The 12,223-nt window shown below is 32.6% G+C and overlaps 2 protein-coding genes across 2 annotated transcripts; both read left to right on the top strand.

Moving 5' to 3' along the window:
* The first annotated feature begins 5,021 nt into the window (after positions 1 to 5,021).
* On the top strand, positions 5,022 to 5,780 carry LOC114175113. The gene has a single exon (XM_028059871.1). The coding sequence runs from the start codon at positions 5,121 to 5,123 to the stop codon at positions 5,706 to 5,708; it is 588 nt and encodes a 195-aa protein (XP_027915672.1). The 5' UTR covers positions 5,022 to 5,120; the 3' UTR covers positions 5,709 to 5,780.
* Positions 5,781 to 7,236: 1,456 nt separating this feature from the next.
* Positions 7,237 to 8,403, top strand: LOC114175578 (two-pore potassium channel 1-like). The gene is made up of 2 exons (XM_028060331.1): positions 7,237 to 8,176; positions 8,256 to 8,403. Exons 1-2 carry the CDS (start codon positions 7,320 to 7,322, stop codon positions 8,401 to 8,403), a joined length of 1,005 nt encoding a protein of 334 aa, XP_027916132.1. The 5' UTR covers positions 7,237 to 7,319.
* The last annotated feature ends 3,820 nt before the right edge of the window (positions 8,404 to 12,223 follow it).

The raw sequence follows: 12,223 nt of genomic DNA, 5'->3' as shown, positions 1-12,223 counted from the left end.
TGAGAAAGCAGTATGAGTTACTGCAGATGGGGAAGGTGACAGAATCAGTGAATACTTTACCAAGGTACTCACGATCACTAATCAGATGAAGGGTCTTGGTGAGTCAATATCTGATCTTAAGATTGTTGAAAAGGTTATGAGATCGTTGCCACGAAAATTCAATTTTATTGTAGTGGCAATCGAAGAGTCTAAAGACTTATCACAAATGAAGATCGAGGAACTCCAAAGTTCCTTGGAAGCACATGAGATGCGGCTGCTGATTGACGTAGATAATGTTGAGCAGGCTTTGAAAACGCACCATTCCAAGAAAAATAAGAAGAAGTGGAAAGGGAAGCAAGCAAAAGGAGAAAAGAGGTCTGGCAAGACTACTCAAGATTACTATGACAGGTCAGATACAACAGAAGGGAGTGCAAGAACAGAAAAGTATTAGAACCATCACAAGAAGAAAGATAAAAGAAGCATCGAGTGCTTCAACTGCCACAAGATGGGTCACTATGCCTCTGAATGTTATGCTGACAAGAAGAAAAAGAAGCATCGAGATAAAGAAGCTCATATGGCACAGGAAGATTATGATTCTGATTCTTCCGAAACCTTAACCTTGATGGTAACCACTACAGCAGGAAGTGCGAATTCACAAGAGAAGTCATGGTACTTAGATTCAGGATGCTCGAATCATATGACTTGTCATAGAGAGTGGCTTATCAACTTTGATGTAGAGAAAAAAAGTAAGGTGAGATTTGCTGACGATAGTACCTTGAAAGTTGAGGGGGCTGGAGATGTAGTCATTTTAAGGAAAGATGGTTCAAAAGTTGTGATAGCAAATGTGTTGTTTGTGCCAGAGATGAAATGTAATCTCCTTAGCATAGGTCAATTGGTGCAGAAAGGGTTTACTTTAGTAATGGGAAATTATGACAGAATTGAGTTGTTTGATGTTAACAAAAATCTGATTTTGAGAAGCAAGATCTCGAAAAACAGAACCTTCCAAGTTAACATAAAGGCTGTTGATGCGCAATGCCTATCTGCAATCAAGAAGGATGACAAGAGTTGGCTATGGCATCTTAGGTATGGCCATTTGCATTTCAGAAGTCTAAAGCAACTCTGTGAGAAGAATATGGTTTTTGGGATTGGTGATATAAACTTACCAGAGAATGTCTGTGAGATTTGCTTGGCTGGAAAGCAAACCAGAAGACCATTCCAGACCAACATGAAGATGAGAGCCAAAGAATGCTTGGCAGTGATGTACTCAGATGTATGTGGACCTTTCGAGATTCCCTCATTGGGTGGAAATAGGTATTTCATTACCTTCGTAGATGAGTATAGTAGAATGATTTGGTTGTATGTGATCAAAATGAAGAGTGAGGCATTTGAAGTTTTCTTGAAGTTCAAAGCTAAAGTCGAGAGAGAGTGGAAAACTGTTGAAAACACTCAGAACAGATGGGGAGGAGAATTCACCTCTAACAGATTTGAAAGTTACTGTCAAGCTAATGGGATTATGCATGAGGTTACAGCACCCTACACACCACAACATAATGCTCTTGCGGAAAGAAGAAACCGGACAATCGTGAACATGGTAAGAAGCTTGCTGAAAGAAAAAAAGCTGCCACATAAATTGTGGGGTGAAGCAGCTTCCATTGCTGTTTACATCCTCAATAGATGTCCTACAAAGGTGTTGAAAAGTGAAGTACCTTTGAAGGTTTGGTCTGGAGTAAAACCTGCAGTTGGGCATCTTAAGGTTTTTGGGTCACTGGCTTTTAAGCACATACCTAACCAGAAGAGAACCAAGTTGCAGGATAAAAGTAAAGCAATAATCTTCATTGGATATCATCCTACAGGAGCATATAAGCTCTTTGATCCAAACCAATAGAAGGTGGTCCTGAGCAGAGATGTACTGGTACTAGAAGATCAAAGTTGGGACTGGGAGACCAAACAAACTAGCTTAAAGAAGTGCACAATTGATAGTGTAACGCTTACAGAATCTGTAACAGGTGAAACTGCACCAGAAGCAGTCACAGCAGAAAATATCAACAGGGCACAAGATGTTGTGACTCAAAGGTCACAAAGGGAGAGAGTAGTGCCACACAGGTTTGCTGACTTTGAAATGGTTTCTGATGAACAGGTTGATGATGATGGAGATTTAGTGCACATAGCACTAATGGCAGGGGCTGAACCAATTGATGAGAAAGAAGTTGTGACACAACCAGTCTGGAGAGATGCGATGCATGAGGAGCTCAAGTCAATAGAGAAAAATGAGACAAAGTTCAAACGAATTGTTAGTTCTTTGCGGTATTTGTGCAACAGCAGACCAGATTTGGCTTATAGTGTGGGATTGATAAGCAGATTCATGAGCAATCCAAAGAAGTCACACATGCTAGAAGCCAAGAGATTGTTGAGATACATCCAAGGCACATCAGATTATGGGATATCATTTGCTATCGGACAGCAGAAATCAAAACTGGAGCTAGTATGGTACGCTGATTCAGATTACAATGGTGATTTGGTGGAAAGGAAGAGCACCTCAGGGTATTTGTTTTCGCTGAACGATGCTCATGTCTCATGGTGTTCCAAGAAACAGTCGGTGGTAGCTTTGTCTAGTTGTGAGGCAGAATACATATCAGGAAGTCTTGCAGCATGCCAAGGAGTTTGGCTTGGAGAATTATTAAAGGAACTAAAAATCAGTATAAAAGCACCTATGGAGCTGAGAATTGATAATGTATCTGCCATAAACCTGTCTAAAAATCCTGTGAGTCATGGCAGAAGCAAACACATAGAAGTAAAATATCACTTCTTGAGAGACATGGTGAATAAAGGGAGAATATTTGTGAAATACTGCAAGTCAGAGTTACAATTAGCAGATGTTTTCACAAAAGCATTGAAGATTGAGAGATTTGAAGACTTAAGGAGGAGAGTTGGAGTTGTATCTGTCAAACACTTGACTTAAGGAAGAGTGTTAGTTTGTTTGTTAGTTTGAAAACAGTATTAAGTCAAGTATTCTGTTATTTCTGTTTTTTAACAAAACCCGTTATTCTTTTCTACTCTGTATAAAAGATTTGGTCCTTTCATTCAATAAAACACAGTCTCACAATTTACTCTTACTCTCTCGTGTCTGCTCCAATATCAATCACACGTTAAGTTTTCTTTTCTCCACGAAAATATTATATAATATGCATTCCCACACATGAATTAAATTATAAAGTTATTTTTAAAATTTATAATTACCAATTATTATAGGTTCAGACTTTTTTTTTTTTTTCTCTTCCTGTTATATTTATTTATCAATGTGGTGTGACATAGTTGGAGATGATTTTGTTTGTTAAGCGTAGAATCAGATATTGGTCCTAGTCTATGAGTATTAATATGCAATACTCTTTGGTAATTAATTTGAATTTTTAATTCAAAAATTCAAATTAAACCAATGATTTGTACCCATTTAATATTTTATTTCTTCAATCAAAATCAATCGAGTGAAGGAATTATTATTTTGGATCCGTAAGTATAATCAATTTACTGTAAGTGATAATGTACAATAACTATAGCTATTAATACATAACAATTATTTATTTAAACATGTAAGGAATTATCCGAATAGGAATAAAAGTAATGTGTAGATTAGCAACAACACTATAAAAATATTAATTACCCTAAGTGCATTTAAGGTGGAGGGCCATCTTATTTGGACGGAAAATGATAAATACTAACTACTTTTAGAATTTTAAAAAAAGAAGAGTAAATATGTACATATTAACATTGATTTAATTTAAAGAAACATATTTTAAATATGTTAATTGAAAATTATTTTTACAAATTAGTTCATGCATAAATTAATTTTAATTTAGAAAAAAAATTGATTCCATGTTTTCTTTTTAATAATAAAGATAAAAGCCAAATTTACATAATATATCGGTGAAGAAAGTTTTTAAAGCAAAAGATGTTTGCTTAGGTAGGGATGACAAAACAGGTCAGTCCGACCCGTTTTGGCACGGCCCGTATGTGATCCGTCAAAAACGGGTTGGGCCGGACTGACCCGTCAAACAAAAACAGATCAACAATCACAACTTGTCCCGTATAAGATGGGCTAACGGGTCGGGTCGAGCTGGCCCATCCAATTTTTTTTTTAAGTTTTTTAATTTGTTTTCAAATTTTTCAAATTTCTTTATTTTTTAAATTTGTTTATATATACATATAAAATTTTTAAAGTCATATTTAATTAAATAAAATATTTTTTAACCTTTTAATTGATTAGTTAATGTTTTTAATTAGATAAGTTAAAAAAAATTTAAAATTTACATATTAAATTGTTCAATTATAACTAATAATTCAAACTTAATTTGTAGGGGTTAATGATTTAAATTACAATACTATTATATATTTATACATTTAAAATATATAATATAGAAAATTACTCTTTTTAATTACTTTTACTTTATTTTATTTTTTTTAAAACGGGTCAACGAGTCAGAACGGACTGGTCCATACTTTGGTTTGTCAAGTTGACGAGCTGAACGAAACAAGCCAGAACGATCTAACCGATTAAAATTTTCAACCCAATCCATTTCTTTTAACACATGTTGACGGACTGGTTCGTTGGCCCAACCATTTTGTCACCCCCTTAAGGAGTACAGAATCTAATATAGGTTAGAGTAATTATATTCACAATTAAACTATACTTAATTTGGTGAATAATTTTTGGATTATTAATGATGGTGTTTGAGATTGTTGATGCATGTATAGTTGTCGGCGGAGACTGGTGGCAGCTAGAAACTTCACCCAACTTCTTTCATAAATGACACAATCTTTCTCCCATTCTCTGTTGGATTCTCTCTTCCAACTTCACACACTTTTTCAATCTGCTTTCGTTGCTTTGCTTGCAAAATTCCACTTCTATCATATCGTCATTATCTGTTCCATCATAAAAACTAGGTCAATTTCGTAAATTGATACAATGTTCATGATGCCAATTTCATGCTTATAAATAGGAGGATGGTTAGAGTTCCTTAATTTCTTATAATCCACTAATTCAACCATACAAGGATTAGCTACTAATTAATTCTCAACTCAAATTTCTTTGCAGCGTTACAATCCATTAATCTAGGCTTAGTAAACATAACACCCAACTAAGATCGATGGATTATAAATATCAGATTGATATGAAGAAGAAACTCAGTTTCAAGTTATTGAAAACAACTCTGCAGTTTGTTGTATCAGTGTCTGTGTTCTGTTTCTTCGTATGGTACTCTTCTGGTTTTTTCATACTCCCTCAGTGTTTCCATGCTTACTTCTCCACCTGCCTTTTCTCCATGCTCACTCGCACTCTTCAAAGAAAATACATGTTTATCATCTGCAATGCCATTCTTGCTCTTCTAGCCATCTCACCTTTTCATGCAGAACTTCAAGCTTCCGCCACCGCTACTAAGACACAGGTTTCTGCAGAGGCTGTTGAAGACTTTCTTACGATTGAAGAAGCGAAAACGCAAGAAGATTATTCTGAACAAGTATCTGCAGCTGAACATGAGACAGAGATGGTGCCTATTGCAGAGGAAGAAGGAGGGACGGTGGCAAAAGATGATGAATTAGTAGCTGATACAAGAATGGAAACAACCGAAGATCAAGTAGCAAATACAGATGAACTGAATAGAAAGTTCGAAGAGTTTATAAGGAAAATGAAGGAGGAGATGAGAATTGAAGCTCAACGACAACCAATTGAAGTGTAGTACTTGCATGAATTTGCATTGTAACTGTAATATTATCATTATGATGATGATGAAGATGATGATTATGTTGTGGTCCTATCTTTATCATTTCCATTCGTATGTTAACATAGCTATGCTTCTCTAATTTTCAATTTGATTATGTCATGCAGTTTTCGACAACTGTAGTTTTCTTTAAGAACGTTGAATATGTGAAATGAAGATCAATGTCAATCGATATCTTAACAAGAGGACAGATATTGATTAGAGATGGATAAACGTAAAGAAAGTAGAGCACTCACTATTTTTTTAGCAGAATACAAGATTCTAGAGCGTATACATTCCGAATATGAAGATATATGGAAAATTCTACAGAAAACCAGTCACATTAAAATTACGCGAACATAGGTTTGCTTTTATATATATATATATATATATATATATATATATATATATATATATATATATATATATATATATATATATATATATTTTGTCAGTGAAATTTGAAATTAATCCCTCATCGAAATTTTTGATTAATTTAGTTCTTCATCTTTAAAAATATGTAAATTTAGTCCTTTTAATCAAATATTTTAAAATATTTTATTAAGTTTATTTGAAGTTTCAAATGCGTTTTATGATAATATTTGTTAACGTGAAAATGGATCAAACGGTGTGTAAACAATTCAAATATTATAATGAAATGCGCTTGAAACGTTAGATAAACTTAACAAAATTTGATTAAAAGAACTAAATCCATACATTTCTAAAGATAAAATACTAAATTGGTCAAAAATATCAACGAAAGACCAATTCCAAATTTCACTTAAACTTGAGGACCAAATACATATTTAACTTTTTTGTATACATGGTATTACTTATCGCCAATTATAATGTTCAAAATGTTATGAATAAATCCTAAACCTTTAAAAATATTTATTAAAGATCGACAACCTTTAAAAATTAGTTAGAATAAAAACAAAAATCGTGTGTGACACAATTTTTATTAATATATTAATGAAAACAATGAAGTTAAAGAGTTACTTATAACAAAATTAAAGTTAAAAAATATTTGTAAATGTACTGAAGTTTGACTATCAATAAGATTGAAGTTTAATAATTTCTTTTTGAAAAAAAAAATCCATTTTACAACAACAGTAAATTATTAATTATAAGATCAATAACATCGTCTCTTCCATAAATGAACAATCTAAAAATTGAGGAACAGTATGAAAATATTTTGAAAAGTATTCTTAATTTAAGGTGTTTTATGGTTTTAAAGTGTCCATTTGGAAGGATGAGAGATACTATTGGCTACTTTTAATGAATTCTGAATTTCCTTAAATGGTATTGGAGAATAGAATTTGAATAAGTGTGATCATCAGTCTCTTTCCTGAACAATTCCCAGGTAGCTAAAAGTTAATCATCAGTTACGATCATAGTTTTGCGCTTTAATAGGCCTTTAAACTATTTGATTTACCAAACGTTAACATGCACGAACCTGCATTTCTGCACCTTTGAACATCCATTGCTTTGAACCATCAATGTTGAGATGAGGAGCAAATTAAGTCCCTCAAAATTTGAACCTTTTTCCAGGTGATCTCTGCTAACATATGAAGTTTTTTCAGCAAGGTGATGGGTGGTGATGAGGCTCGACAATCATTGCTCTCAGAACATTCAAATGAGAAAAATGGCCTCCAGAGGAGAAGGCCTAGTGCATTGGAGAAGGAGATCAACCACAGAGGACATAATGATGAAAAAAAGCCTTTGAATTCTCTAGCAGAATTCCATTTCAGACCAGTGTTGTTTTGGTTAGCTGCATACCTAGGTGGAGGAACTATTTGCTTCCTTCTCACACAGCATCACATAAAGGGTATAAAAACAAATGGGTTTCTTGATGCCATTTACTTCTGTGTTGTAACAATGACAACAGTTGGATATGGAGATCTTGTGCCAGATAGCGACCTTTCAAAACTTCTTGCTTGCATTTACGTCTTCACTGGAATGGCTCTTGTAGGGTTAATTCTTAGCAAAGCAGCAGATTATATTGTTGAAAAGCAGGAAATCATTCTTGTTAAAACCATATTCAAGGGTGAAAATTATGGTCCAGAACAGGTTTCCAAAGAGGTTGAAACCAACAAAGCTAAATACAAACTCATCCTGACAGCATCCATCTTTTTGGTGCTTATGATTGAGGGGACTATTTTTCTGTATTTTATTGAAAATCTGGATTTTGTTGATGCCTTTTATTGTGTTTGTTCCACAGTCACTACTTTAGGTTATGGGGATAAGAGCTTTTCCACCACTTTTGGTCGTGCTTTTGCTGTCTTCTGGATATTGAGCAGCACCATTTGCTTGGCTCAGTCTTTTGCTTATATAGCTGAACTTTATACTGAAAAAAGACAAAGGTCCCTTGCAAAAAGGGTTCTTGCACGAAAATTGTCACTCCTTGATCTTGAGGCAGCTGATCTTGATGGAGATCATGTAGTCAGGTAAATACAACAAGTACTCTTGCTAATCAGAATATAAGTCATTAATCGCTGACATTTTCAACATTTTTCGTTGTTTCAGTTCTACAGAGTTCGTGTTGTATAAATTGAAGGAAATGGGAAAGATCAGCCAAGATGATATTTTAGCTGTTCTGGATATTTTTAGACAACTAGATTTTGATCAATCAGGAACACTGACAGAAGCTGATCTCAGACCTAACCATGACTGAAGAGTGAGGTGAATTATTGAAATTTAATCGTCTCAATTAAAGTTTCTCGGTTGGAATAAAAGGGATTTATAAAAACTATAAAGAAATCGTGAGTCGAAGGATGATTTTGTGTTTTTCAAATGAATATTTAGCGACCGAAGCTTATATCTAAACAAAAATTTCGACAACTATGTTTCACTTGTGAGATTGAACACATGATGTGAGATTGAAACCGGGTACCAGACTCCAGAGTTTTGTGTTCGAGGACGTGAAGAAACATTCTAAGGAAACAGTCACTGAAGTGAAGGAAAGACAAGATCCAACAACTTCCAAAGCATGATGACATGAACTAAACCTAGCAAATGTGTTAGAAAAATAGTAAATACTTTTGTTTGTAAAAATCTCTCTCTTTGTACTCTTGTACTCTTGATCTTGTTATAGTGTTTTTGTGGGAATAACCCTTTGTTAGTTCATAATTACATGCATTTCAGTATTTCAGCCAAAGCATCGATGAGATGTGGAGAAAAATATTAAATAAAGTAATCATGTCCAGAAGTTCATACTTTTATTTTCTTTCACACTGCTGATTCATTGTACATGATTGATACAATTATCACTTGGACCTGAATCTCTGGATACAGAGAACAAGTTATCAATGATCATTGTTTTGGACATAAAAGATTAGGAAAAGAAAGCTTGAAATTTGCAGTTTAGAAGTTTGGAGGCTCTTCGGTGTGTTGTGGCAGGCTTGTTACATAATCCAAGAGTCCTTCACCAGCTTTTTCACCGTGTCCATGATCTTCAGTTGAGAATTTGGAAACCCCTCCAAAAGCTATTATTGCAGCCAATAAGACTGCAGTGGAAGCAAACAAAGGCCAAAAATACGCCAGAATGGTCGTAATTCGTGGTGCTGCATACAGCATGAAGGATAAGGACAGTGAAAATGCTATTGCTATGGTTATATGGTATTTATACTGCACAACCATTTTTGTAGCATCCATGGGAGAGAGAATTGAGGGATAGAAGAAGCAGAAACGAAAGAGGGAGATGGAATAAGAGTGTGGTTATATCTCTATTCCCATTGATGAGTGAGTTTGCTGTTTATATTCTGCAGAGATTCTGAGAGCTTGCTTCTCCCATCTGCCACTAATTCTTCTAAATGCCAAGATGCTTCTGAAACTGTTCTCTCAAGAATAATAAGTAATGTTACATTCTTCAGTTTCCATGACCATAATATTTATCTCAATAATGATACACTTAGATATGAAGGTCTTTTATGTCGGTCATTAAAACAAACAATGCCAAATTTTTGGAATTAGAAATGTTGGATGAAGTCTGAGGGAACAGGAAAAGAACATATTCTTATTCTTATTCTGCTTTATGGGGATGTTGTTGTGATGAGGATCAGCAAGACAAGAAAACATGAATTATTCAATGAACTTTTGAGGCTAAACTTATTCTTCCTTTGGATTTAAGGTTTCTCTAAACCATACATGGACACTATTCCCCTCGTGTGCCCAATTTCACCCTTGATATCATCATTATTTAATGAAAGAACTCTGAAAAACAATTCTAATGTTTTTCCCACCCAAACTCAGGTTTTGTAGTTATCATGATGATTCAACACTTTGGGCTTCAGCCATCAACATCCTTGATAAAGTCTCACATCATTTACTGTGATAAAGATTAAAGATTATTCTATACACCTTTTTTACTTTGAATTTGAACTCGTTTGTATACTAGCACTGGTTTAGGAAACTATGGAGGTGTGGGAAGAAATAAGCCGTTCACTGCTGGTTGAAGCTGAAAACTGGAGCCCAATTGAAATTGCTTGTTCAAAGTTGACCCATGTAAAAATATTTTCATGAGAAAGATGTGCATGTATATCGGTGTAATTATATTTATCTAATGACATCTTTTCTATATATTTTTTTCAACATTTATCTAAATTAGAACTAGTCGTATAAATAAGGATGTCAAAAAAATTTGTACCTGTGAATATCTGTAGATAAAATATGTAATGGATAGAAAATAAATATTGTAAATAGATATATGCAGGTTACGGGTATTTTTTATACCTGTATGTTAATGAGACGGATACGGGTATCATAATATTCGTACTGTGAATACTCGTACTCGCTATACTCTAATTTAAATTAAAATTAAAAATTAAAAAACATGATTAAAACATTAACACATTAATTTTGAATTGATTTTTTTTATCAATCGATTTTAAAAAATCTCAATTTCTCTTTAAACCGTCATTCAACACTATTTAAATGAATTATTTACACTTTTTTTAAAATTTATGAATATTATGTATTATATTTTTATTTAAATTTATAATTAAAATATATTATTAAATATTAATTTTTTTCTTTTTTAAATATCACAAATATCCGTGTATCTGTAAATATTAAAAAAATATATAGATATCCACATAAAATATATATATATATATATATATATATATATATATGAAATAGATTTTTATTTCACAGATAAAAAAAATTATTATTCATACCCTGCCCTATTCACATAATGAATATAGATATAAAATATATATTTATTCATTTAGTCAACGAATAAAAAAAACCATTAACATTATTACATACAACTCATTGGTAGAACTGTTACCCATAAACATTTATGGTTCAGAGACAATTACATTTAATCATTGAACAATATTTTTCTTACCCACTCTGAAATTTACTTTACCTAACACAAGATTATCGAATTTGATAACTTTTATTTATATTTATATTTATATTATAGTGCAGTTGTTTCCAATATAAAGCTACGCTGAAAGGGAACTGCTATGTAGCTATTATTAAAAAGGTAGTTTAAGATATCTGGGAACAGTAATGGATAAGTACTCAAAACATCTGTCTACAAGCTTTTATTATTTATTATCATCGTCAACTAATCCTATTAAATCTTACAATATATATATATATATATAACACCTTTTTTAATTATTATAATATTTATTATTCAAATTTTTTATAATCATAAATAAATTATATAATTTTATAGTTAAAATTTATTATATAAATTAATCGCCATGTTTTAATAAATAGACATACATCATAAATAAAATATAATCAAATCATATCATTGTGTTTTAAATACATTAAATAATTTGGTTTGATTCTTGATTTTCAATTCAAAATTCAACACTTTAGTTTTGGTGTAAAATAAATAATATTTAAAAAAAAAAACCTTGAAGTTTCATTGTTATTTGAACGAGTTCTGTTTTGAGTTATTATCTTCATTCATGAATTATAGGTTGGTTGTTCGAATAGTCAGGTGTGTATTGGACCACACATTTTATTATAACATAGTTGGTAAAACATAAAACTATTGAGTACTTACAGGGTTTTTCGGTAGACGAAAAAATGCATGTATTATAAAAATATATATATTTATTTATAAATTAAAAGAAGTGTTTGTTGTATTTGGGAATAATTAATCTAAACAGTTAGACCACACTATATTCTATAAACGCGTGCGTTTCAACCTTCCATTGACCAACACATACGCGACCTCCATGTATAAAATACTGTATCTCGTATTACATTTATAATATCGTTTCTTGTTTTTTTCAAAGAGTTAAGCATATTTTATGTTTGGTTTAAGTATAAAATCATGTGATTAGCAGAGGCTTAGTTTGATCCCACTTTCATTACATCATTATCAAACAGCGATTAGTAATGAGGAAGTTGTATTAATAAATCATAAGATTTAATGATAGTCATAGCTTTGACGATGGCTAAATATGGCCTACATTACAAAGATTGCCATTTGGCTTCGGCCTCGTATACTTAAACAGCTGGACCGG

The sequence above is a fragment of the Vigna unguiculata genome, chromosome 3, assembly GCF_004118075.2.
Source record: "Vigna unguiculata cultivar IT97K-499-35 chromosome 3, ASM411807v1, whole genome shotgun sequence".
Classification (NCBI taxonomy): domain Eukaryota; kingdom Viridiplantae; phylum Streptophyta; class Magnoliopsida; order Fabales; family Fabaceae; genus Vigna; species Vigna unguiculata.
Note: the sequence above shows the minus strand (reverse complement) of the source record. Positions and strands in the feature narration are given on the sequence as shown.

What these genes read in the sequence shown, in the direction of transcription:
- LOC114175113 (XM_028059871.1), top strand. Translation starts at nt 5,121, where the DNA reads ATGGATTATAAATATCAGATTGATATGAAGAAGAAACTCAGTTTCAAG.
- LOC114175578 (XM_028060331.1), top strand. Translation starts at nt 7,320, where the DNA reads ATGGGTGGTGATGAGGCTCGACAATCATTGCTCTCAGAACATTCAAAT. An exon ending in GATGGAGATCATGTAGTCAG is followed by an intron (nt 8,177 to 8,255) that starts GTAAATACAACA and finishes TCGTTGTTTCAG; the next exon opens with TTCTACAGAGTTCGTGTTGT.